The sequence below is a fragment of the Manis javanica genome, chromosome 4 (assembly GCF_040802235.1).
Source record: "Manis javanica isolate MJ-LG chromosome 4, MJ_LKY, whole genome shotgun sequence".
NCBI classification, from domain to species: Eukaryota; Metazoa; Chordata; class Mammalia; order Pholidota; family Manidae; genus Manis; species Manis javanica.
In genome coordinates this window covers 176015615-176043517 of record NC_133159.1, presented here as the reverse complement: position 1 = coordinate 176043517, position 27903 = coordinate 176015615, and the positions used below count along the sequence as shown (strand labels likewise).

The 27903-nt window shown below is 45.9% G+C and overlaps 1 protein-coding gene across 13 annotated transcripts in view; it reads left to right on the top strand.

Moving 5' to 3' along the window:
- Positions 1 to 27903, top strand: part of SLC39A11 (solute carrier family 39 member 11) — a 369910-nt gene that overhangs the window by 70751 nt on the left and 271256 nt on the right. For all 13 annotated transcript variants that reach the window (XM_073235864.1, XM_073235871.1, XM_073235869.1 and 10 more), the window contains exon 3: positions 1069 to 1107. In XM_073235864.1, coding sequence (XP_073091965.1) covers positions 1069 to 1107 — 39 coding nt within the window. The remainder of the gene's footprint in view (positions 1 to 1068; positions 1108 to 27903) is intronic.

Sequence of the window (27903 nt, the reverse complement as noted above, 5' to 3'; positions counted from 1 at the left end):
GTCATGTGTTCATGTGGCTCTAGTTTATATCCTTAACTCAGGCCACCAAATTAAAAAAAATTAATTGAAATGTAAGGTACATATAGAAAAATACACATTTTAGAAGTGTACAGTGTGATGATTTTTCACAAATGCCTATGACACTAGTACCTAGATCAAGACCGAGAACAGAACCAGCCCCCCAAGAGCCCTGTCAGGTTCCCTTCCCGTCACCATGTGCACGCCTGCAGAGACATTTCCTCTCCTGGTCTCAAACAGCAGAGAGTAGTTTTCTTTGGCTTTTCATATTGCATAAATTCAATAATCGTACAGTACATGGTCTTCTGTCTGACTGATTTCACCCTGTTTAGTTTCCACGTTACCCATGCCCCTGTCTGATTGTGAGCTTCATCAGTGTATCTATGTGTGTTCTCACTGCCCTGTGGTATTCTGTTGTGTGAATACATCTGATTGGTGTGTCTAATCTGTTTGTTGGCATTTGGACAGTTTCTAGTTTTTGACTCTCCCAAAATGCTGCTAAAAGCATTTTTGTACATGTGTTTGGTCACTCCCAGTATGCGTTCTGTTTGCTAGTTACTCACCAGGGGCACTGCTGGATCCTAGGGGCTGCCTGTGTTCACTACTGGTGGATGGTGCCAGGTAGTTTTCCAAAGTGTCTGTGCCACCTCAGACCCCCACCTGCAGCATGGGAAGGCTTTAGTTGGTCCACATGCTCCTTGCCAGCACTTGTCAATTTCCATCTTTTAGGTCAGCTACTCACTACAGGTTTGTCATCGTAATTCACAGGGAGAGCTGAGTAAGAGCAACACCTGGGCCCGTGCAGGCCAGTGCAGGCCAGCTTCCACACGGAAACAGCACTGATAGGCTGTGGAATGGATGGAAGGTTTTTACAGATTTTCCTCCCTCATTCTTGTCCCAATTTACAAAGGCTTTGATCCAGGCTCCCTGACAGGTTTGCACACCAGGTGTGGCCTCCCCTTTATTTTCGTGGCCCTGTTAAGTGTTATGGTTACCTCTTGTCCCAGGAAACATCCCTTAGAAACTGAAACATATTGTTTTCATTTTCAGAGGCGGATCTTAGATGGAAGTCTTGGCTTTGCTGCAGGGGTAAGTGCATCTGGTAGTAAGAATGTAAATGAAGACATGTTTATTCTGACATTTCTCTGCCAAGGGGTATCTCCATCTCTCCCCAGGCAGCTTGGATGCAGTCTGTGATCTGCAGGTGCTAATGGTACCTTCTTTTCCCCGACCTTAGTTATTTTCCAGCACATTGAATGCTGCTGCCTCTGTTAGTGGGAGAGCTGGCTGGGCAGCTGCCTCAGGACCTGAACAACGGGATAATATTTAGGAAGGGCCTAGCACAGTGCCTTATTGGCACTAATTAAATATCCTTTTTCTCTCCTTCCCTTCCCCCTCAAAGACCTTTTATTAGAGACATTTCAAATCTAAACAAGTGGAGAGAATCCTAGATAGCCATCACCCAGCTCCAATCATTATTGACATTTTGCTAATCTCATTTCATTTGTCTTCCCCAAACCTTCTGGAGAGGATGGATTATTTTGTAAAAGCCAATCCTAGATAGCATATAATTTCATCTGCAAGTTAAGTACATGTCTCTAACTGGATGGCTTAAAAAAAAAATTAACTGTAGCATTATCATGCCTATGAACATTAACAAGAATTCTTTATTATAACCTAACACCCAGTCCACATTCAAATTTCCTGCATTCTTTCAAAGGTGCTGTCTAAAATTGTTTAGTGAGAATGGAGATCCAAACAAGATTTCATACTGAATTTGTTATATCTTTTAAGATTCTTTTATTTCTTTAGTGGTCCCATTTTTTTTTCTTCTTCACACTATGATTTGTAAGAGAAACTGGGCCATTTGTATCTGTAGAATGTCCCACATTCTGAATTTGGCCGGTGGCCTCCCATGGTGCTGTGATAGGTGTTCCTCAGCACCCCCGTATCTCCTGTTGGCTCGGGGTGAGATCTCGCAGCTTGGTTAATCTGGAGTCCTTTTTCCAGGCATGATGTGTCAGTCCCATCAGAGGACTTGTGCCATGGGGTTTTCCCTTTTAGTTGATCAGGATTTCATTCCTCTCTCCTGTTTTTATAATCCTGTCATCTGCAAAAACTGGCCTGGGGTGGCACCTCCTAGAGGGGGTCTGCGTGCCTGCAGGAGCCTGTGGAGGCTTCCCAGGTGATGCCCGGGGGCATGAAGAGCATAACAAAATCAGGTTCCAGCTCCTCAGTGGCCATATGTTCTGCCTGAGAATGCCCCACCGTGGTCTTCCCTGCCCACGTTCCCTCCCACAGTTGCCCTTTTCCACTTTAGAAAAGAAAGACACACTCTTGCCCTATTACCCTGTCTCTGGGTGACAGAATCTCCATGCATCCACTTGGAATGTTGGTGCTGGTGTGGAGAAAGGGAGTATCTCTAATCACTAATCACTGGGCACACATCCTTTAGCAATTCAGATGCTGTTCTGTCCTTTGAATATGGATCTAATTGAATTGTGAGCTGACTGATCCTTAAAAGTAATTTTCCATGTTGGACCATTCTGGGATTTGGGGCCTGTAACTTGGGTAGAGTTCCAAGAACAAAATGACAATCTTATAACAAAATGTCTATTAATCTTCCTCTTTACATGGACACATTTTTTCTTTGCTTACATTAAAAAAGGAAAACAAAAACCTTTCGGTGTCCCATTCTAGTTGCTTCTTTTAGGCCAAGAGCCACTGTAAGATTTTCATAGCAAAGGACAAAAAAAAAAAAAAAAAAAGAACAGAATGAAATAATAAAAATAACAAACAAAAACAGAGTATAATAGTCTTCAGGACATGTAAGAATGAATTTGAGAACATTAAAACATGAAAATTTAAGAAGTAATTTCCCTAAAGAATCATCAGACTGTGCATAACTATGTTCATTTAACTATGAGGATCTAAAATAAAATAATACAGTTGGTAGAAAAAAGATTCTAAAAGTTATTTATGTATATTTATTAGAAAATGCCATTTACTACTCTGAAATTGACCTTGAATATGAGCTAGTTGCACAGAGGAACTCCTGGCAGGTCACCAGATACATGGAGAAGAGCAAAACCATGATGTGGGAGACAGTTGAGACTGAAACGCACTGGTGGCTGGAGGTGGATTCTCATAAATGCTTCCCCAACAAGGGAGAGGCGCTAGAGCTCAGGTGGCCTGAGCTGTCATGATCGCTGGTACTTATCGTGGGATAATTTATATTCGCTATGGGCAACCTTCAGGCTGGGGCAGTGGTTCTCAGTGGGGGGTGGGGGTGGGGTTTGCTCCCCAGGGGACATGTGGCATGTTTGTGTGTCTCCACTGGTATCTAGTGGGTAAAGGCCAGGTGTGCTGCCACACACCCTGTGATGCCCGGACAGCCCCCAAGTGTCAGTGGTGCTCAGCTGAGAAATCCTGGTCTGGAGCATTTTGATGTGTCATCTTTAGTCAGAAAGTGGAATGTGTAAAAATTCAGGTGTATTTGAAGTTAAAAAAAAAAAAAAGTTCCCTTGCATCTCCCACTTGCTTCCCAGAGGTCATCACAATTAACCCTCAGCGTGTATCCTTGGAGAACTTTTATGATACATATGCACAGTGTCAGGGCGGTTCAGTGTGCCATGGCGCAATGTATCCTAAAGGCTTTGCTGCCTCAACGTAGCTTTGAGAGTCTTTGAGTAAATAGGTTGAAAAGGGACCACTGGCCATCAGTCAGTTGGACTGGGTTCCCATAGTAGCATTTTTACAGTGCATGCCTCTATGTGTGTGTTGTATGTACACTGAAATTCATCTCTACTGCTGCAGGGACATCTTTATACAATATATAATTGTGCACTGGAGCAAGTGTTTTTGTAAGAGATTCCTGGGACAAAGAACATGTGCTTTTTAAATGTGCTCAGCAATATATTTCACAGGTCATTTTTTCTCATTAGCAGGGCCTTGGAAGCATTAATCAGTTCTCCTTAAATGACTCCTTTTAGAATTCATTTGCCTGTTTTTCCCTCAACTCCTTAAATCACTTTCCAAGTCTCTAATAATCATTGTTTTTCTCCTCTCAGTGCCCAAGCCTGGCCTTGATTTTGGCCTGAGGCAGGAACTTAATGGGGAGAAATGTTACCATTATTCCCTCTTCGAATCCTAGAGTAACAGCTTTAAAGCTGGAAAAGATTTCAGACGTTTATGATAGCTACTATTTAATGAGTCATTATTTTTCACAAGGTACTCTGCCAAACACTTTATGTAAGGCATCTAATTTAATTTTTATGACAACTCAGTGAGGTATATACCAGGGGCTGTTATTTACTCCCACTTTATGGGTAGGAAAACTGAGGCACAGCAAGTATAAATAAATTGTTTAGGAGCACACAGTGATCAGAGTCAGGATTTGAATGCACAGCCTGACTGGAGAGCTACTACTTTGAAGCCACAGTACCTCCTAACTGATGTCTGGTCCCGCTGCCTCTGTCTATAGATAAGCGATAAATCCACAGAGAGTAAATGACTTACCCAAGATTGAAAAATTGCTAGGCAGTGGCGGAGCGAGGACCAATGTCTTTTTTTTATTTGTGAGGCTTGCACTAACTAGGCACCTCTAAATCATTGTACTTTCTTAGCACTTGTGTGGAATAAATATGACCACGGAACTCAGGAAGAGCAAGGTAGCCTCCCAATCAAGGAGCTTACATCTCGGCATGAAACAGCAATTTAATATCTATTATTTAATCCCACAGGGAGCTGGTTTCTCATGAAAGACATGATTTTCTTAAGGAGATTTTGGCTGAGTCTGCTTTTGTGCAGCAAGTGCTGAATAATATTTTCCCCGAGTAACTGGCTCACTGTTGGAAGTTAACGATGCAATCTAGTGTTGGCCTCGAGTCTGGGGGGATGATGGTGACCAGCTATTCTTCATTTCCATGGAGAAATGCGTGGGAAGAAGTGGTGAAATTGTAGTGTGAGGGATTCAGGGAGGAGATTTCAGCCAGGGCTGAAAGGGTTATTCTGGAGTAAGTAGTAGAAAGAGGAGAGCTAGGGGTGGGAAGCAGCCACGGAACTGGGTCTTCAGAAGTCCGAGCTTTTATACTCCTGGCCGTGTGTGCAGATCCTGGAGAGGGGAGTGCTGATTGCGGTTACTGCCGGACAGGTAGGGAAGCCTGCTGAGTCCTATGGGAGCTCTTTCAGTGTGAGGTCTTTGGGAACACGCCGAAATGGGCTGGGCCATAGGCACAGTACCATGAGCCGGCATGCACGTGTGCTGACGGGCTCTGATGAGGCTCCTGCAAAGATCTACGCTCTGTTCTCTGAGCCCTGATTCTCCTCGTTACAAGGCTGAGAGGCGAAGAGCCCAGATGAGCCCCCGTTGAACATGCCTGAGGACCTCCATGCCTGCATCACTTTGACCAGATGGCCCACGTTGCAAGTTTCAGGGCAGTTGTCCAAAGTGGAGCTCCGCTCTTAAATGTGCTTTTTCAAGATTTTGGAAACTGAGGAGCCCTGGAGCCTCTGGGATCTTACTCTCTGCAGGTTTGCTCGTTGTGTTCTGGCATGCAATGACGAGGGAGGCAAAGTTTGTCTGTTGTAGGGCTAAGGCTACCCTTAGGTGGGCCCTCCGTGAAGAAGCAAGGTGGCATATGGGGCTGGCTAGTGGCACTCTGTGCTCCCTGCCCCTGGCGAGGTGAGTGTGGCACGGTGAAGGAGGAAGATGCGGGGAAGGGCCCGTCTCTAACCATGACTATTCACAGCCTTGCTTCAGGGTCCTTGGCCCAGTTGTTAAGGGGCACCTACCACGTCTACCCCCGTGGCTTCCAGCACAGCGATGCAGCAAGACACCAACAGCCGCAGCTCTCATAGTGGATGGGGGGAGACCCGTCAGGTTTGACGATCAGGCGTTTCATTTTCAGAGGTCTCAAGTAGCCAGCATACACTGGGAAAATGTCTGTGTCTCAGCTGAGATGAACATCCTCAAACCTTGCCCGGCATGGGCAGGAGCCCCTGACCACCTCCTGGGGGACAAGCCCGACCTGTGGCCAGGCGCTCCCGGCCCCCCCACAGCAGTGGTTCCTGTGAGCGCGAGGGCGATGTGGCGACAGCTCTGTCCCTGGCCCTCCACTCATGCTGTGCCACGTGCACCAGCAAGGCGGGGACCCTCCTTCCCCACACACCATGACCCTGGACCCACGCCAGAAGGGATGCAGAGTCCTGCTGCAGGAAGAGGGGGTGTCCGGGCGAGGGGGGCGAGGGAGAAGGGGAAGAAACACACTCAGGCAGGAGACAGACTATTATTATTATTGTCGTTTTTCTTTTCAATTTCATGCTTCAGATTTCCAATGTCATTATAAACAGTGTGCAGGAGGAAATGATACATATTACCTTTTCTCTCTGGTGATGCAAAGTAACAGCATTTGTCTTGGTGGAAGAGCCCATGTGTGTCCTTCTGCCCTGCCGAGCATCGGGGCGGTGGGGCCCTGAGGCCTGCCCGGAGCCCCCCTACAGTCGCCTCCTTCCCTGTCTTTCTCCATATCCTCTCTCCTTTGCTTCCCCGGGCATCCTCAGGCTGCCTCCATGCTTACAGTCTGGAAACCCCGGCTTCCGCCTCTTCCCTCTGGGCCTACCATATAGATTGTCCCAAGGCATTCTCCTTGGGACATATCTGTTCCTCTTTGTTTGGGGGCATCCTTCCCTGTTGTCATGAAAGAGAAGGTGGGAGTCTATGGAGGTGACCAGGAGATAAAACAGGGCCTAGAGATTCAGCGTCAGTGTCAGATGTAGGTGCTCCAAAGTCACACTAACTCTTATGCATCTCTCTGTAGGCCCAAGTAGACATTTAATACATAGTCCTTTAAGCTGATTGGCTCATTTTTCATCCATTCATTCATTCAGCGTTTATGGAGGACTTGCTGTATTCCAGACACAGTACCAACTGCTGAGGATTTGAAGAAGTGATAAGAGATGGTCTCCGTCTTTTAGGAGGTTACTATCTAGTGAAGAGGTGGGCACACTACCCTGGAGGTCCGTATCCAGCCCACTACCTGCCTTTGTATATTGGGGTCTCTTGGAACCCAGCCATGTCATTTGTTTACGTGTTGTCTGTGGTTGCTTTGCGTCACAGTGGCTGAGCTCAGAATCCCACAGGACTGCACTGCCTACAAGGCCTGAACTGTTCACTGAAGTTTGCTGACCTCCCTATGTGGTGTTTTTGGCTGGGTTTCCCGAGGCCTGGTGGCCTTGTGAGTAGCCTGACCAGGCGGTGGATGGACCTGCAGGACCACAGCTCTGTGTGCACAGGGCTCAGGCTCCCTGGAGTTTCTGGGGTTCCCAGAAGGTGATTTCCTGGGTGGTGTGGGCTTTACCGTGCACCCTCCCCAAGGGGGCCTGGCCTTTGCTCATGAAGTTGGTACTGCTCCCCTTTGCTAGCATGGCCTTTTGAAGAATCTTCAGGGAGGCTTTGCAGGGAAGCACAGTGAATCATCCGGATCCTTTTGTTCCAGGCTCCTTGTGACATAAGGTACATTGTGTCAAGACATGGCCAAGGGCAAAAGGGTGTGCAATTCAAATGGTAAAATAAAACAAGGTTTCCCAGCTCAAGTCAACCTCAGGTTTGCCGCTGTCATTAGCATCTGTGGTCTAGCAGAGTGAGCTAACTGGGCCCAGCGTTCTTGGCAGTTCAGTTCCAAGGAGCTTTCTGGCTTTGGGGAAGCTCCCTTCATTCTGATGCAGTGGTTCACTCCAGGCTGCATGGTAGAATCATCTGGAGAGATTTAAAAAGCCCAGTGTCCTGGACACACGCTGGACTAACTACATCAGAATCTCGGGGGGCAGGAGAGGCTTCAGTGGTCCCTAGAGCACCCCAGGGCCTGCAGCGTGTGGCCAAAGCTGAAAACCTCTGTGCCATTGTGGACCCTAGGTTAAGGAAGGGTGAGCTGGGTGTTTAGAAAAAGTGGATCCCCTTCAGCGGCTCCATGTAGATGTGGGGCTAAGAATCTAACTGAGCCAAAATGCAGGTTTGGGGTCATGGTTAGAGGAACCCTGAAAGTGGAGGACATGAATGGGGGAGCCCTGGAGGAGGCTGTTGCTTCTGGTCTCCTGCTGCAGGCCTGTTGCTGAGGCCGCCCTGGTGCCCCACCGCATACTCGGCGGTTGTCTAGCTCCTAAGGCTGGTTGATTTTGATACCAGCCAGGTGGGAGGGGGCAGGTGTACTCATAGGTACGTTTTCCAGCCGGTCAGGTGATACTGGACAGCTGCCCCCTGGGAACTCAGGCGCCTCCCCAGGGTTCTTTGGTGCTCACAGAGGAAAGATGGGAGGCAGGATCTTGGAGAACTTGAGCTTGAACTTAAATTCTCACTTGATGTACAGTCCCCACACTGTCTGAAAAATATCAGGACTGGCAGGGCCTTCTGGGAGTCATCTCAGGCATCCCTGTGCCATCAGACAGGGCGATGTTTCACTGAATCCAGACAGATGGTAGGAGTATAGTTTCTTCACAGAGACTTTGGTGATGCAAGATTTTCCGCTTTTTTTTGGTTATCTAATGGAGTGTTTCACTGGCTTGTTAGAAACTTATCTAAATGTCTTTGGCAGCAATTTAAATAATAATGAGTAGCTGACATCATTTTTCACAGGCATCTTACCAAATTGCATTCAAAAACACTTTTTGGCTCTTTTGCAAGATAGTGTGAAGACAAGGGGTCAAGGGATCAAAAGTAATATTGGTTAAGTCTTGCCCTTTAGCCTTTGCATGCCAGAACTGAATCTATACACACGTTATTAACCCAGGTGCTTTGTGGAAAGGCTGCCATTGGATTGCATGCTGTTGCTTTTCGGTGTTGGCTTGTTCACAAGACGGGGGAAGAGCCAGTCTTCAAACCTTTGTCAAGGGCCTGTGCAATTTAGAGAAGGTCCAGACACGGGTTCTGTTTGCAGAGTAACCATTTGTTTTCTTCCTTGGAGAACAGGTGCCTGTAAGGTGGGAAGCATAGAGAGGCTTATCTTCAGGCCAAGCCATCAGCCGTTTACTGAGCACCTACTACGTGCAGAGCATTGTGGGGAGTATGCAAAGAAGCAAGATATTATCCCTCCCTGCATCGGGCTAAGGTTGGCTAGGGAGGAGAAGCCACATTCACACCTTCACCTGTAATCACGGGACAGGTCAGCATGTGGTTGTAAGACGCTAACACACAAAAGGCAATGGGAACCCCAGGGCAGGTTCTTCTAGTCCGGGAATTAGAGAGGGTGTCTTCAAAGATGAAGCTCAGGTTGGAAAGGCAGTAAGGGTTTGGGGATGGGGAGGGATCAGGGACAGGAAATGAATTATAGGCAGAAGGAACAGCAAATTGGAAGAATGAATGGAAAATCCAGGGCCTTGGAAGGAATGGTAACTGGTTTGGTTGGAGGTGATGCTGGAAAAGTAGGTTGGGCCCATATATGGACAGTCCAGGGGCCCGTGGAAGGGAATTTGTTCTCCGTTCTCTAGACTGGTGGGGGGAGCCTGGAGCTTTTCGAGGGCACTGTGATCAGAGCTGGACCTTGAGAAGTGTGTTCTGCTGGTGGCAGATAGTAGGGTCATAGGGGCTGTGCAGGGGTGGGGCTGGCAGGGGGAGGCAGATTGGAGGCTCCTGGGTTACTTCACGTGATGCCTTGACTCTTAGAAGCCTTGACTCTGGGCAGAGGCAGAGGAGTTTGGAAGGGGAGAGCAGAGGACACTCCTGCTGGAGAACTGAGGGCACTGGCAGTCCTTTGATTGAAGGCAGCCGCAGAGGTTCAGGCCTCTCTTAGGTACTGGGTTCCTGGGGCCACTGCCCCTGGGGCTGTTGGAGAATTTGACATCACCATCCTGGTTTATGGGCTCGGGGGGGACTCTATCAGAAACAGGGAGGCGGGGGTCTCTGAGGTTTATCTCAGGCCTTTCTCATTTGAGTGGGTTCATATATTGGAATCTGGATGTTGGGATAGTCTCCATGGCAACCAGACACCTACAACTAGTTGTACTGACGGTGATGCTTTCTGCTGCTTTCTCTGCTTTTGGTGATTTGTATCCATTAGGATTAGATTTGACTGAGAGTAACTGAGGCCTGAAAAATAGTGGCTAAAACAAGGAAGACTCCTCTCATGCAGAGGAAATCCAGAGACTGTGGCTGGGAAAGTAGGTCCATGGAGTGTCACCAGGGATCTAGACTCCATTTTTATTCACTGCTTTACCTCAAAAGGGAAGGGAGCCTTTGTCTTTCTGGCCCAAGGTAGCTGCTGGAGGTCAGGTCATCACATCTGTCCTCCAGGTAGTGAAATGGCAGGATGAAGGAGATTCCCTGCAAGTCCTGCATGACAGCTACACTTATATCTCATCGGCCATGTGATTGAATACATTGTAATTGATAATTGTATTTGTAATTGAATACACTGGCCCTCTGTTCATAAGACTTCATGTAGATGCAAGGAACTTTGAGCTCTATGCTATTATTGTTTACTTTCATAGAGCACATTTTGTATGTGTTGTTTCTAAAATGAGTTCTTTCTTAACTAGTTTCATTCAAAATGGAGGGGTAATACATGAACTTGGTAAGAAATTCAAGCCGTACAGAGGGTATACAATAAAAGATAAGTCCTTCCATCTCTGTATCAGCCAGGGCTGGTGGAGATCATTTTGGGGCCATGAATGATGGAAAACCTAACTTAGTCTAGCATAGAAAGAAAGGAAATGTATTAGTCATACAATTAAAATATCCAGGCATGCAGCGCCTCAGATACAGCTAGGCTCTGGGTCCAAGGGTGTCACTGGCACCTGGGTTTCTCCATCTCCTGGCCCTGTTTGCCGCTGTGCGGATAGTCTATCTGCATCCTCTTTGGGTTGGTGCCCAGAAGAAGGAGGAGCCCTACTTCCGTAGCTCAGATGGTCCTGAAATTGAGTTTCATGGGCAGGGAGTTACTGGCCTGACTTGGGGTGTGAGTTCATCCCTGAATGCTAATCCCTGTTGCCATGGAGGTGTTAATTGGCCAGGCCTGGGCCACATGCTCTGTCACCTCCTCCCCCATTAGATAAAAAGCAAAGACTAATAATGACCAGTAATAAGGGAAGAGATGGTTCTTCTGAAGCAAAACAGAGATGTTGTTGCCAAAATAGGTGTAATGGAAGTTGGATAGCCAACTTATAGACAATGGACCCACACTCAGGATACAGCAAATGTTCCTCACGTTCCTTGTGCCAGACAGAAACCAGCCCAAAACTCAGCGGCTTAAGTCAACAACAGTTTATTATTTCTTATGATTTTGGGTCGGCTGGGCTCAGCGGGATGGTTCTTCTGGCCTTGCCGGGGGTCCCTCACAAGGCCTTGGGCCTCTGGCAGCTCGTAGGCCGGAGGGTGTACGACAGCCTCACTCTCAGGTCTGGGGCCTCCTTGCTACCTGCTGTCTGGGTCCCTGTCCCCACAGTGGCTCCCGGGTCAGTAGGGTAGCCCAGGCTTCTTGCCATGGTGGTGGAGGAGTTCCAACAAGGTGCAGACAGGAACCGCAGGCCTCAGGAGGCCTGGACTCTGGAGCTTCTGTCATGCTATTGGCTAAAGCAAGTTGCAAGGCCCACCCAGATTCAGGAGGTGGGGAGATACTCTTCGGTTTTTGGTGGGAGGAGCCTGCAAAATATCGTGGCTCTGCCGGCCACCTACCACCTCCCCTGCACAGGTGACACCTGTGGACAGTCCTCACTTACAAAATCAGTATTCCTTTTTTATTGCCTTCAGTTTTGCCCCCCAACACTGGGTCACCTGTTTGCCTTGTTTTCTCCATCCTGCCTCTCCTCTTCCATTTGGGCACCAACACCCACCCAGTGGGAGGAAATGGTGGCTTTCTCAGTTTCCATTCAGTTTGCTACCTTGAACATCCACGGAAGAAGCATGAAGACTCACATAAGCTTAACTTGTCCTCTGTAAGCAGCAGAGAAGCAAAATCTCTATGGAACCAGATTAGTTGTAAGAGTTCTGGTCTCCCAAGAGGAAAGGATTTGGGTTAAATTCTTCCCAGTACAGGGTTACTTTGTTCTGGAAGCAAGAATTAGCTGCTGGGGGAGGTGGCATTCTGTGACGAACAGTGATGTAATCCCCCTAGAATCTTGTCCTGCAGAGGACACATGACCTCGAGAGTGGCTGAGTCTAGGCTGTGGACTCGGAAGGCCGGGGAGAAATGCTGCCTTTTACGTTCTACCTGTCAGCTTTGCTTGGTTTTGTTAGCCTGCACCTGGATTACTTTTGCTTTTTTTTTTTTAAAGATAAAAAATTCCCTTTCAAATTCAGGCATTAATCATCTTCCCTTTTTGCAGGGGAGTCTGCCTCATTTTATGCATGTAATTGATGGATATAAAGAGCTTTATGCGAAGGGCAGAGCGCTGGAGAGGAAGTCCGTCCTGGTGTTTCTCGGGCAGGCGTGTGGGTCTGCAGAGGGGTAGTACAAACTGGGTTTTCTTCCTCATTGTGGGGAGAAACCTGGGGGCCAGAGGAGCCCCAGTCGTGAGCTGAGAGTCCTTGCTTGCTGCCTTTCCTTGGGCCTGGAGAGGTTTGTCGGCCTCAGGGGCGGATGCAGGATGGAGCTTTGCAGTGAGTCCTGTAACCTCCAAGCATCTCAGGGTTTCAGTGAGATGGAAACCCTTCCCTTCCTGCCTTGTGTGAATGGTGGGAGGGAAAATCAGGTCGTGACTGTTTAATGCTCCTCTGCCTCCCAGAGCAAAGAGAGAACAGATCGTCAGGGAGGCATTTCATAGCTTACTGGGGCAGCTGATCTTGCTGTCAGGGTGCCCTGGCGTTTAATCCCACATCTGACTTTGGCTCTGGGCTGTGAGCTGTTTCTCCAGACTTGCCAAACATCAAACGGAATAGAACCCACAGGCCCATGGAGATTCAGCACCACGAGAACTGTGCATTTGGCAAGGAGGTGGAGGGAAGCCTTTTACACTTACCTAGGCACAGATTTCCTTTCCTTTTTTTTTTCTGTAGCATTTCTTTGGAAACTTCTCTTAGTTTCTGAAGCTCTGGTCTTCTTGTGAAGAATTAACCATGACAGCCCTGGGCTAAGTGAGTTAGTTTCCCAGGAGGGTGGAAAAAATATATATTTGTTAAACTCGTAAACAAGGGGAAAATGGATTAGTATTGTATTTAAGGCAGGAGGAAGGGGCACGGCCACTGCCTGTGCATAAGCTTTAAGTGGATTATGGACTCGAATCTGAGGAACACTTGGTGATTATGCACAGAGAGATCCGTGGGGTGGGGTGCGCCCGTGAGCTGACTGCAGGGAACCTTGCATCTGATGGGCTCACGGGTTCCAAATATTATTAAGTAACATTGGTTTATTTCTTCATACTTTTCACCGCACTTTCTGATCCATTACCTCATCTGATCCTCTGCATAATCCTGTAGCTGTAGGTTTTGTTATTTGCATGTAAGAGATGAAAGGTGTGCTGCGTCCCATGCCAGCCTCCTTAGATCCGTCAGTGGGAGGCTTAGGGCAGTGGGGAAAAGAGGGGCACCTCCAGTGGCTCCCCTCGTCTCCCCAAGGTGTGCCAGGCTCTGTTTTAGGCACTGTGGATAGACAGAGTAGACCAGGCAACCAAAAAGTCCTGTCCTCAGGGACTGCCATTCCAGCAGAGAAAGGCACATGGTAAACAAGCTGTGCAATAGAATATAAAGTATGCCAGACAGAGGTACATGTGCTGAAGGTCAGGAGGAGGATGGAGTGTGCCCGGCAGGGCTGGGAGTCATGAGTATTGCAGTCTTTAAAAAAGCAAATGAGTGAAGATGCTAAGGAAGTATTTCTGACGTGTGGGAGGCTCTCAGGAAGTTTTGTTTGATGTAGTACACAAATAAATGCTCAAATGGTTGGATGAGTGAGTGGATGGGTGGGAAGGGGGATGGATAGACGGATGAATGGATGGATGGATGGATGGATGGAAGAGGAAAGATGGGGCCCACCTGCCTCCGGACCTGTGCTTCCTTCGAGAGCCTTAGTGTGCCTAAATATTTTCATACTCTCACTGTTCCATTTCATGAGCCAATGCGGAGCACCTTAAGTGGGGCCTCATCTCATGTGGCCGTGGAGGATGGAGCCCTCCCTGCTGGAGAGAGTCAGCAGCCACCTGGCTGGGAGTAGGATTGCCCTTGGCTCTGCACAGGCTGACTGGGAGGTGACTGGTTGCCAGCTTGGTCAAGGGAGAATTTACCTGTCATTTACTCTAACTTGGCTTTCTCATTATGGACCTGGGCTCCCAAGCCCTGGGGTTTTGTCTCTCTGGGAACCTGATCTCTTCCAGATCCTTGCCCTTGAGAGTTCACCCCTTAAGGAAACACAGCATCTCCTTTCCCCCTTCTCAACCTCCCAGTCCCCTCCGAGGGGAACCAGTGCCTTCACAAACTTCCGTGGTTCTCCATTCTTCCCCTGTGATAGTGCCTATCTCCACATTCTAAAATTGCGTGTCCATTTCTCTTCTTTTCTAAACTAGAAGCACCTAGAAGGCAGGGCTGTCTTTTTTACTGTTGAGACTTGGGCCATAGTGCAGGGACCAGAATGTAGTTGGCACACAAACATATTTTTTTAAAAAGTGTTAAATGAATGTGGGCATGTGCATTAGATGTTTTCATTGGGGTTGGCTGCCTTTAGGCCCAGCCCAACTTCTCCAGACCTTTTTGTGTGCACTGATTGCATCCCTGGAACATCAGAATGAAATCTCACAATGGGCGGTGAGAAACCCTACCTGCTGAGTCAGTAAGGAAATCGGTTTTGCAGATTCTTTCAATGACAGAGGAAACTAACTGAGTGTAGCTCATCAGCTCTCTGAAGCACTTTGAAAACTTCCCCACTATTTAATTATGATGAACTTCTCAGGATGCAGCCACAGCAGGACATACCTCAAACTGTTGGGTGTGTGGGTAAACTAAGGGTGGTGGGGGGCGTTGGGACACATGCTCATATTGCAGTGAGGTCTGCGGTCACTTCTCTTGGATTGGATCCTGGTTTCTCCGTGTATTAGTTGTGTGAGCTTGAGCCAGCCCCTTGGACTTTGTAAGCCTCAGCTTCCTCATCTGTCACATGGAGTTAACATGTTCATAGGGCTGTTGTACAGATTAGATGGTTGCTATACTTGAAGCACTTACAGCACAGTGAATACCCAGTACGCCTTGATTATTATTATCTCATATCAAGGGAAATAGGTGGAGGACACCTGAGAAATTTGGAATCCAGATAAGTCAGCGAACTTAGGTATTGTGGTTCGGGATCATTTTCCCCCAGAATGTGGCCCTTGTATTCATCCTCAGTTAGTTATTTTCACCATACAGACTCCTCCAAAACCTTTCCTCTCAGCAGCATGATCTGTACTTTCTTCGTTCATGCATAATTAAAAGAAATGGGATCATATTGTACCTAAGGTTTCAAACATGTTCTTTCACTTAATATATCCAGAACTTTCTCCTGTTAATTTTGTGGTTGCATGGTACTCCACCCCCCAAACTGACCTTAATAATATTTGCTTCACCCTTATTGAGGTATAATTGAAGTTCACTGACCTGCACACATAACCGTGATATTTTTAGCCAATGATTTGCTGGACATTTAAGTTGGGCTCGAGGCTTGGAATCACTTTTTATTTTTATCAGGGTAATAGATGCACACATCTAGAAAGAGCTAATGTTAATAAAAGGCTTAGAAGAAGAAAAAAAACAGTGGTCCTCTCCTCCATCTCCCATGGCCCTGTCCATTTTTCTAGAAGTAACCACTTTTGTCTGTTTCTTAAGAAATATTCTCCCACATTTCTAGATTTATTCTGCAATTTCTTGATTGGGAAACCAGCGTCCTTCAGTTCTGGTGAATGTTATCTTCTGCTCCTATAATAGCATCCCTGCTGGTCTTCACTTCTCTCTTTATGAGGCTGATTAGATGGCTATTGGACTTCCTGGACCGAGCCTCTCATTTTCCTCTCTTTTCTCTCTGTCTTTTATAAGCTCTTTGCTGTTTTGTTCTGCATGGTGGAAAATTTCATTGCCTTTAACTCCATGAAAAGAGCGAATGTTTCTTCTGTTGTTTTTATGGTTTCAGTTTCTGAAAAGTCTCATTCTTCCTGTTGTTTTTCTACAGCATCCTGGTCCTTTTCATGGACTTATTCCGTACATCCGCAGCTCTCTGATACAGTGGTAACTTTTTCTCTTTATGGATGTGCCTCCCTGAATTCTCTGGGTTCCCTCTGAGAGCCTTCTGTTTCCCCCAGTTGCTTATTGTGATCTCCCACAGTAACACTGGCGATGTGCATTTAAAAACAATTTCTGGCTGAGTAAAAAAATGGTGCCTTGTATTCATACTAGCTGGCATTTTGAGTGCCTAATACGTACCATGTATATGTGCTAGCTCATTTAGTTCTCACAACTCAGTGAGCTAGGGCTGTTATTCCCACTGGAATAACAGATGACATAACTGAAGCCGATGGGCATGTGACGTGCCTGGACATTGCTGGGGTTGCCGCTCCAGTCTGTTTGATTCTTGAGTCTTTTCCCTAAGACTGGTAATACACATGTCCCTGACTCTTGTTTGATCACAGATGAGGTTAAATGTTTTAATAGTTCCTTAGTGCCCTTTGGTGATGAGTTGCTTATTTACATCCTTTGCCCAGTTTATATTTCTACATTCTTATTTGCATCAGAGGCTTTGAAGTCACCCTTTTAACGTGTTGAGTTTCTCCCTGTCCCTCAGCCTCTATCCAGCCCTTAGTGCACCCGCCGGCTGTACCCGGCCCCCCTTCTTACCCTGCAGGGGCCCCCACCCTGGCTCAAGTCAGCAGTTGCCACTGTAGCCTCCTCGTGGGTCTCCTTGCCTGCGACGTCACCTGTCCTCTCTACACCTGTCATCTCTAACCAGCCGTCTGATGGACGGCTTGCGCTCGACGAGTCCAGCACAGACCTCTTGACCATCCCACCTCATTTCCTTCCATCCTGTCTTCTGGTCTGCTCTCCTCAAGCCTTTTCTTCTCAGTCAAGGGCACCGTCTTCCACTGAGTTGCACAGGCCCCAAACTTGGAAGTCATCCCGATTCTTGTCTGTACTGGGTTGAATGGCGTGCCCCCTGACCTCCCTGCACGCCCCCTTGCCAAATTTCTGTCTACTCAGAACCTGTGAATTTGATCTTATCAGGAATTGGGCTCTTTGCCGATATAATCAAGTTGAGGTGAAATCATACTGCATTAGGGTGGATTCCATAGTGAATATAACTGGTGTCCTAGGAGGAGGAGGGAATTTGGACACAGACACACACAAAGAAGATGGCCACATGACAAGAGTGACGGGTGTATGAGCCAAGGACTCCTAGCAACCACGAGAGGCTAGAAGAGGCAGGGAAGGTTTCTTCTCTTGAGCCTTCCCAGGGGGCATGGCCCTGCAGATCCTTGATTTCCGACTCCTAGCCTCCAGAACTGTGAGAGAATGCGTCCTGTTGTTTAGGCCACCGGCTTTGTGGTATGCTGTTAAGCAGCCACAGGAAACGCATTCACTCTCTTTTTATTCCACTCTGCCTCATGCGTTCCACTGACAAGCCCTGTCACCTGTCCCTCCAAAGTGCACCTCCCGTGTGACCATCGTTCCTCACCTGCAGTGCCCCCTCCAGGTATGGGGCACCTCCACCTCACTTGGCGATCCTGAGGTGGCCCACCCACACCATCTCCGCTCCTTTATCCATGCAGCCCCCCTCCCTCCCTGCTGAAGGCATCAAATCCACTCCCCCAAGTCTGTGAGGGGCCTGCCTTCCTCTCTCCTTCTCCGGTGCCCCTTCCTCCCTTAGCCACTGCGCTTCAGCCATGGTCGCCTTTCTTTGTCACAAGCCTGCTCCAACCTTAGGACCTTCACCTGCCCTTCTCTCTACTTGGAATTGTATAGTATCTGCCTCTCATCACTGAGGTCTCAGCTCAGATGTCACCTCCTCAGAGAAGCCTTCTCTGACTACCCAAGTAAAGTAACTCCTCCCTCCCTGTCACTCTCTACCCAGGACATTGTTATATTTCCTTCCTATGATTCATTGTTCTCTGAAATTTCCTTTTTATTTATTTTTTGTTAATTGCGTGTCTGCTCTTACTAGAGTGTGCATCATCCCTGGGTAGAGAATTTGCCTGTCTTATTTTTTGCAATCCTCAGTGCTGGGCAGCAGCTAGGCACTCAGTAACTATTTCCTAAATTAATTAATGCTGCTCCCCCAGAATCATCTTCCTAAATCGGATTTGAGGTGCTTTCATGCACCCCCAACGAGCTCTCCATGGCTCTCCCTTTCTTACTGAATAAAGCGTAGACATCTCTTCCCAGCATTCCTGACTCTCCTTGCTTGTTCCCGTCTCCTTTTCATGCTTCTCGTCATGTGTCCACTCCTGCCTGTGCTCCTCCGTGACCTTTCCTGTCCCCTGAACGTGCCCTGCATCTCCCGGAGCACCCTGTTTCCACTTCATCTCCTTGCCGTGACCCACTCAGCAGCCTTCCTGCACCCTTTGGTACAGCACTCTCTGTGTGAAGTTCAACCTGGATCTCTCCTGTCTGGACTTCTGGGTGCAATGCCTTTGACTTTGGGGTGCATTCTCCCTGAAACTCTGAGCTCCTGGTGGGCTGTGATCCCAGGCTCCGCGCCGACTGTCTCACACAGTTTGGTGGCACAGTACTTTGTACAGAGACCTGTGTCCAAAACAGACCCATCTATGCAGCATGTTAGTGAATTGGATTGAAATTTAGGGGGTCAGTGATCTGGTGGGAAGATAAGGGGACGCTTTGGCAGCTGTAGATGAAGTCCACTTGTCATTTGTTTTGCGTATGGATGGGTTCATCTGGTACACGGCAGATACTTGATGCACATACACATTTTATTATCCATTTCACACATGGATATACGTAGTTTTCAGGATGGATAAATTGAGCTTCAGTTCCTTAGGAACTTAGAGTTCCCTAAGAATTCTAGCATTTAGATGATTATGCTTTAATCTAAACCCTTTTCTCAAATAATCTGCTCTGAAAATAGTAAAAATAGAGACATTAAATAAGCATATGTAGTATCTAGTATTTTTAGAGTTTTTAGGCCAGGTTTTGTGCTAAGCATTTCATTTGCGTATTGCATTTAATCCTTATAATCGTTGTCAGAGATAAACCCCACCTCGGAGTTAGTGTTGTGGTTAAGAGCGGGGGCCTGAGAGCCGCACTGGCTGGGTTTAAATCTTGGCTCTGCTGCTGACAAGCTATCTGATGTTGTTACTTACTTAACCTCTCTGCCTCGGCTTTCCCATATGCGAAGTGGGGATGGTAATAGTGCCTAACTCTCCATGTTCGGAGGATTAAGGAAGCTCCTGGCGTATGGTCAGTCTCTATGAAAATATTATTGTTATTATTATTAATTACATTTGACTTACGAGTGTCACTATTATTTCTATTGTTATTTCCATTTTCCATGCACAGAAATAGTAGCCCTGGAGAGATGACTGTTACCTGAAGTCTCCCAGCTGGAAGCTTGGATTTAAATAGTAGCCTGACTAGATCTAGAGTCATGCCTTCTATCCACTGTGCTGTATTGCCTTGTGTAGAGAGGGAGGGAGAGGAAAAAAGGGCAGATTCGCCCCAGAAGGGCAGAAATGCCCCAGAATGGCTGGCGGGGCTAGTCAGGGTTGCCAGATAAAATATATACGACTAGTTAAATTTGAGTTTCAGATAAACAATGATGTTTTAGTATAAGTGTTCCCAAATGAAAAATAAAATATGTTGTTGATCTGAAATTCAAATTTAGCTGGGCTTTCTGTATTTTTATTTGCTATGTCAAGCAACCCTAGGTGGGGGGCTTTTTCATGCTCCATCCAAGTCCCTTCTTGAGATTCTGTCCCATGATTCAAAATTCCTTGCCCGCCATCTCCCAAGGATCACTGCCACTACTGCTGGAAGTCTCTTGCACCCCTCAGGTGGGTCAGGACAGAAAACACTTTGAGAGCCCGTGTTTTCATGAGTGGTGCAAATGAAATGTGATTATATTTGCAGTAAGGGATGGCATCTTTCCTTCTCGACCCTGAAGATCTCACGGCTAATTTCCTCTGAGCCAGGGGAAAGGCACAAAACCGGGAGCTTGGCGGTTTGTCCCCTTTCTTGAGGGAGAACAGCCAGTGGGAGAAACTCCTCATACCTAGATCTTAGTTTCTTCCCCATGGAGACAGACAGCTCACTCTTCCCTCCTCTTCCCACATGTTGGCAGGGGCTGCTTCCCTCCCAGCCAGACCTGGGACAGATTGGATGAGCGTGAGCGAGTGGTGGCATGGGGAGGATGGGGCTTGACCAGCTGGTGCGATTGTCCATCGTTAGGCTGAAGCTGAGAGGGTGCTGATGGATTGGCGGCTGGGTGCCAAGGAGAGGTTGCTTTGGGCAACATTACATTCTCAAACCAGCTGGTAAAAAGGTTCAATAAGGATGCTCCCCTCCCCCAACCCCCTTTTAAATTGTACACGGACGTAATGCTTTTGGCAGGTTGCAGGATTCTGGGAGTCCTCCCTCAGATAGCTGGTCTGAATCTGCCCTGAGTGGTCCAGACTAATCGGTGTATTTGCACCTCTCTGTCATTTAAAATAATGGGTCTGTGGGTGCTGAATGGCAAACTCAAATAAGAAGTCCAAGTGTTATTTGACTTCGGAGCACCGTGATCATATTTTAGGTGTAGCTAAGGTCCCTGCCAACAGGTGGGCATCTCACACCCCATAATTGCTTAGTAAATGTCCAGTTGCACTTGGAGTATGGATGGGAACTTAGGTTTGGAGCAGGACAGGGCTTGATGGCTAACTCTTTTCCAGCTTTTCTCCTCTGTTTTGGCAGGAGAAGTTAGAATTAGGTCTTTGGTCAGTAGATTTGAAGCCCAGGTATGTCTTGGGTCATTGTCTTTGCTTTAAGAAACTACTTTTTTTTTTTTTGAGAGGGCATCTCTCATATTTATTGATTAAATGGTTGTTAACAACAATAAAATTCAGTATAGGGGGGTCAATGCTCAATGTACAATCATTAATCCATCTCAAGCCTTATTCTCGTCAGTCTCCAATCTTCTGAAGTATAACGAACAAGTTCTTACATGGTGAACAAATTCTTACATAGTGAATAAATTCTTACATGGTGAACAGTACAAGGGCAGTCATCACAGAAACTTTCGGTTTTGATCACGCATCATGAACTATAAACAATCAGGTCAAATATGAATATTCGTTTGATTTTTATACTTGATTTATATGTGGATCCCACATTTCTCCCTTTATTATTATTATTATTTTTATTTTTAATAAAATGCTGAAGTGGTAGGTAGATGCAAGATAAAGGTGGAAAACATAGTTTAGTGCTGTAAGAGGGCAAATGTAGATGACCAGGTGTGTGCCTGTAGACTGTGTGTTAATCCAAGCTAGACAAGGGCAACAAAACATCCACGGATGCAGAAGATTTCTCTCAAAGTAGGGGGGGTGAGGTTCTGAGCCTCACCTCTGTTGATCCCCAATTTCTCACCTGATGGCCCCCCTGCGAGTGTGCCTGTCTTAGGTTGTTCCTCCCTTGAGGAATCTTACCCGTCTCTGGCTAACCAGTCATCTTCCGGGGCCATACAGGGAAATGTAAAGTTGGTAAGTGAGAGAGAAGCCATACTGTTTGCAAAGGTTAGCTTTTTACTTCTTTGCAGATTTATGCCCTGTGGCTTCTATGCCCAGCACTTGTCTCGAGGTATCTTTACCACCTGGAGGAATTATGATACTCGGTAAATTCGATAGGAGGCACGAATTCTATTTAAGGGTTGTAATTAGGAAGGAAGAAGAAAAGCTATAGAGGTAGCAGGTGGAAGAAAACATGGGAGGATTGATTATTTCTTTGACATATCTTAAGAAACTATTTTTAAGAATCTCCTAGGACCTCACCAGTGACATATTCAAGAATGGCCTGACTCTCAGCTCTGGACCTGGGTCTCACTAGGAATCTGGTGAATCTGCTGCATGATCTAAAACTGTCCCCAGAGGGACCATTTTAGGGTGGATCCTAGAACTTGAATACCCAATATGCTGTCCCTGAGGTGCATGGCTCATTAGAATCTGGGGCAACCTTCCTAAGAGTTTTTAAAAAATGAATATAATTTACATATTTTAATAATATTCCCATATCTTAAAGTGTCAGAACAGTGAGTTTTGACAGTTGTATATACCTTTATAACCACCCCCCAAAGTGAGACTGAGAACATTTCTGTCACCCCAGAGGGAGATGCTGTTACCTAAGAAATTCTGCCTTTTCTTCTGGGCAACCAGTATGATTTCTGCCACCGTAGACTGGTTTTGCATATTCTCAAGCTTAAATGCAATCATACACTCTGTGAGTGTGTATGTGTGTGTGTGTGTTCGTGTCTATATATGCATAGTGTTGTCAGGTTTTTTTCTGTCAATGTAATGATTTTGAGATCCATCCATGTTGTTGTGGTACCAGTAGTTTTTCCCCTTTTATTGCTAAGGAAGATTTCATTTTATAAGTACACCACAATGTGGTTATCTATTCTCCTGTTGATGGACATTTGGTTCCTTTCCAGGTTTGGGCTGTGAATGAAGCTGCTGTGAACACTGTTGTTTAAGCCTTTGTGGGGTTGTATATTTTAATTTGTCTTGGGACAACTCTCTAGGAGAGGAATTACTGGGTCATATGGTAGTTTTTTTTTGTTTTTCTTTTAAGTTCAAGTGCTCTTGCCTAGTTTGGAGAGTGCACACGGACTTGTAGGCCAAGGCCCTGCCCATCAGCTCCGCTGGTAGGTGTAGGTGACAAGAGTCAGATCATTCAAGCAGATCTGCATCAGTTTGTAACTGTAACTGAAGCGAAGTGTGAATGATTATATATTTGAGCTGTTAGGTTTCATTCTGTAAAGTTGTATGAGGCTGGTGTATTATGAGGTCTTTTTGGTAAAAGGAAGTTAGGTATAGGTAGAGCCCTCATGTGAATTTGATTCATGCTTGAATCATGCCTCATAATTGATATGCCAAATTTGAAAGCTGACTCAATGCAGAATTCATGTGGCCGCCCATCATGGCTTTCTGATGGGTGACTCAATATTGAATGGACATGGGTGACCTCCTTCTGGAGGGTCACCTGCAGATTTCTTCCTTCTTCCCAGTCCCTCTGACCCCGTTCTGGGTGGGCCTTCACCTGTTGGTTTCCAGTCTGGGAGGATCTGTTCTCATAGGTTGTGGAGGGGCCCTGGCTTTTGTAGTTTCAAAGCTCCAGGTGATTCCAGTGTGCAGCCAGAGTTGGAAACTACCTGCCCGTTATGTGAAGTCAAAGCCATTCTGCTAGGCTTCTTAATTGCATCCAACTATCTCTTGGTACCCCCAACACATGCCCTCTTTAAGAGGCAGGCTGATCACCCTGCAGTCCCCACAACGTAAGCTCTGGCATGCTGGCTTCCCAGCTCACTCACACTGCTCTTTGCAGCTAGAAGGTCCCACCCTTGTTTTCCTTTCCAAACCGGGTCCAACTTTTCAAAGCCCTCCACCATGTTTCCTTTGACATTTTACTTTTTAACAATGTTGCCATCTGGTTTCTTGAGATGACTGCGGGCTTTCTTCAGTTATTGTTTCAAATGCTGTACCTTTCAGGTGTCTTCTGTAGCCTCTCTTACTATGGTACAAAGCCAGCTCCTCAAAGGCAGGACTCACATTAGCTTTTGTTTCTCCTCTCCCCTCAACCCCACCATCATAGCCCCCTAGGATCTACCATAATATCGGCCATGTAGTAGTCACTGGTTAGGTGCTTGTTGATTGACTTTTAAAATTATTTTTATATCTTATTTGGAGACAGATGTTAGAGACATTTCTTAGCTTCTGTATTTTTGGAATCATTATTGCCTTGATTTATATGAATTGCAACTCTGTCTACTCCTTAATTATACAGTGGCTTTCTTGAGGTTAGAGTTCCTGTGCCTTTGCTTCAATAAACATTTAAGGAGAACTTACTCTGTAACAGGCCTTCAGTTGGATGCTGTTATTTTGGACTCTGTGTTCCTGTCTTCTGTAGACTTCCATGCACTTTAGACTTTAGAGGCAGCTCATTGAATGATTGACACTAATATTCAATGCATTGTAAATTATCTACATGCAATCATTTCCTCTCCCCTTTTTATTAAGAGGGAACTTTTGTTCTGTGGCTTGGATTTTCTTCCAGTCTTTAAACTGTCATTATTATCATAAAAGACATGCTTAATTGTACCCATCATGCCAGAATATTCTGATGAAACCCTTATGGAACTCTTTACAGATTCATTTATATTTTCAGAGCTGAACTTGTCCCAAAATGAGCCCTTACGTAGAAAAGAACAGGTTTGCCTGCGGTGGACTAGATGTTTAGCCAACTGGTTTTGATTATTCTATGCTGGTACCTCTGACACCAGAGGGAAATTAATAGCATTATGAAGTATGGATCCCTGTGGCATTCTGCACGATATTTTGGGAGAAAGGATTATACGTGTTTTGCTAGGTATTGGAAACTACAGAAGGGAAATGGGGTATTTCACTCTCAGGCCACATGAGAAAGAGCTTGCAAATATCTGCTGCTTTTAAATGTCTCCTCCAGTCCCTTTTCACCTCTGGTCAAAGTGAAATGATTTAGGAGCCTTCAATAAAACACACAGTCCAGTTGGGTGTCTTATTATTATGTGGAGATGCTTCTGAAATTGAGTTTTTGCACATATGGTCCTTTTTTCTCATTGGATTTTCACTGTGAAATCAGGGTCTTCTATTAAAACATTCAAAAATTATATTGTAAACTTATCTATAATATTCACTTATCCTTCTTGAGGCTGGATAATATTCCATTATAGTGTTATAAATTTATTAATATATATTTATATATAAATAATTTATAATATAATATACATAATTTATATGTAATTGTATAATATACATAGATAACAATTCATATATGATAAATTAAAATATAACTATATTAACAAATTAACATTTATATTTTAATATAAATAATTTCTTTAAAATAATTTTTAATACATTTTTATAATTAAAATATTATATATATTATATATTAAGTAAATTGTATAAATTTATATTATAGCAGTAATATAAATGATATATTAAACTTATATGTTTACATATTTTTAAATAATATTATCAATTTACTAAAATAATTTCCCCCAAGTTATATGCACATATAGTTTAAAAAGCCAGGTTGTTCTGTAGACTTGTAAGCAAAGTGCAGCCATTTCTCAACTGCTTGCTTCTTCTGCCATTTCTTGACTTTTTCAGCTTTAAACATAGCTGATGATTTCTGGGGGTGGAGGACGAGGATCTGGTTCTCTTAATCTCCACCTGCATCCTACACTATAGATACATTATATTTCTTAGGTTAGTTCAGTTGTCACGGCTTAATAGTGGAATACTACTCAGCCATAAAAAGGAAGGAACTTTTGACAGATGCTACAGCATGGATGAACCTTGAAAGCAATATGCTCAGTGAAGTAATGCAGACACAAAGGGACAAATACTGTGTGATCCCCCTCATATGAAATATCTAGAACAGGCAAATTCATAAGCAGAGAGTAGGTTAGAGGTTCCCAAGGGCTGGGTGAGATGAGGTGAGGGTGGGGAGTTGTTGCTTGGTGGTAAGAGTTTCTGTTTGGGTTGGTAAAACAGTTTTGGAAACGGTGGAGATGGTTGTACAACTTTGTGAATGTCATTAATGCCACTGAATTGTATAAACTTAAAAATGGCAAGTGTTATATTTTATGTATTTTACCACAATAAGTAAGCAAATTAATGAGCCAATAAAAAATAGCTTACATTGTTAAGACTATAAGTATTACTCATGTATTTCCTTTCTTGTGCAGTTATTGTGTTTTCCAGAGGTAAATGGGATCCCTCCCATTAATTAGCCACCAGGCTCCCTCGAGAAGTGTAGATCTCTCCTGCATGCATTCAGACCTCAGGAGCTCTATAATTTTGCTTTTTGGGGAGCCCTCCTGCCCCTCTCGTGCCTGGGCTTTTGATCCCCGGCCTGTTGAACTGTTGTGCTGACATCATACGATTTCACCACCACCTGGGGATTCCCTTTGTTTCCCTCCCCTGTCCTTGACATTCCTGTTTTACTTCATCATGCCAGTGAAAACAGCACTGAAGTATCTTGTTGAGAAGGGAGGTAAAGCCTTCAGCTGCTTAGAGCCTGAGCTGGGGGCTCCCGCATAGGGATCTGGGTTAGAGGGGCTGTGGGAGCAGCCCCTGCGGAGCCGGGGGCCGTGGGGGCCAGGGCCGAGGCTGAGTTGAGACTGGGCGCTGTCAGCACACAGGCATGCACTTGCTCCTGATCTCAGTGTGCTGCCTGCACCCCTGGCTGGTGGTGGTGGTGGTGGGGTGGTCTCCTAAAGGTGTGGTGGGACAGTGCTTGGCCACGTGGGGTACAGGAAGAATTGGGTCTGATGGCTCCTCCAGCTCCCCACCAGTCCTCATTATCTGCCCATTTGCCCTCCCGTGTCCAGTGGCTCTGGGCTGCTCCGTCCCAGGGCTGGTACGGGGTCCTGTGGGGTGAACCGTCTTGCTCTGAGTCTCCTCTGCTGGGCTCAGGTGCGAGCCTTCTTGGAACATCATTCAGCCCTCACCTGCCCCTCTCTGGCCCCCAAGCCACAGTGGCTGCCACTCGTCTCCCCAGCCTTTTCCTCTGGGGTTGAGGCCCTTCTTGTCCTCTGCCTTCACCCTAGTGGGGGTTCCAGAGTGAGCAGCTTCTGTTCGATTGGCCATGTTTATCTAGACTACAACTGACATTTTGTGCTAGTCCAGAATGGACTAGGATGTACACGTAGAACAGTAAACATTGCTATTGTAAACAGTCAACTTTGAAAATTGCTTACAGAGGGAAATTATTCTCTGATTAGATGTACTGAGTAGGTGCCATAGAGAAGATTACTGTTTTTAAGGAATTTCAAGCATCTAAGAGATGGAACACTGCCTTGGCATTAAAAGCCTGGCCTGGGTTTCAAATCCCAGCTCTGCCACTTCCAGCTCTCCTTGGGTGATTTACTCAACCCCTCTGAACTACGGAGAGAAGGCTGTAGGTTTCAAGGAGGCACCGTGCATGTAAGGGACGCAGTCCCCTCTGACTACAAAGAGCAGTGCTGCCCCAGGCCAGTCCCTTTGCTGATAGCAAACTTGGGCTCTTGGTTTTAAGTCTCTGCTTGCATGGTTCATGCCCCTCAGCTCAAGTGGTCTCCTGCAGTCTTCTCTCAGGCCTTGGTAACTTACCACTATTCATTTTTAGTAAGGTCTTTGTATTTGAAGCATTTTAGAGTTTCAGAAAAGTTACAAAAATAGTCCAGGGAATTCCCTATACCCTTCTCTAGCCCCCTCTCATGTGAACATCTTACAGAATCACAGTACATTTGTCAAAGCTAAGAAATTAACATTGGTACATTACTAGTACCTAATAAATTCCATACTTTAGTTGGATTTCACCAGTTTTCCTGCTAATGTCCTTCTGTTCTGAGGATCCAATCCAGGACATGTGCATTTATAGGGTTCTCGTTTTAAAGTGTAGCCTCCAAGAGAGGGAGGTGTGCCTTTAATTCAGAGCCCTAGACTGGACAGTGTAATACACAGTAGGCTTTGTTTTGAACCCCCAGCTTCAGCTGTGCTGCCAAGAGGGAACTGTGTTCTGAGTTACATACGGGCTTGTTTCCCTACCTCTAAGGTAGCCATGGGCTATTCATCTGTTCTAGGTCTGACTAGCTCACAGAGGAACATGTTTAACCAGGTCATTACCACTGCTGATTAGTTGCCAGATATTTCCTAGTGCTGGGTTTTCTTGGGGGAGTTTATATCATAATCATGGGAAATACCCAGGGAATCGATTACATTTGG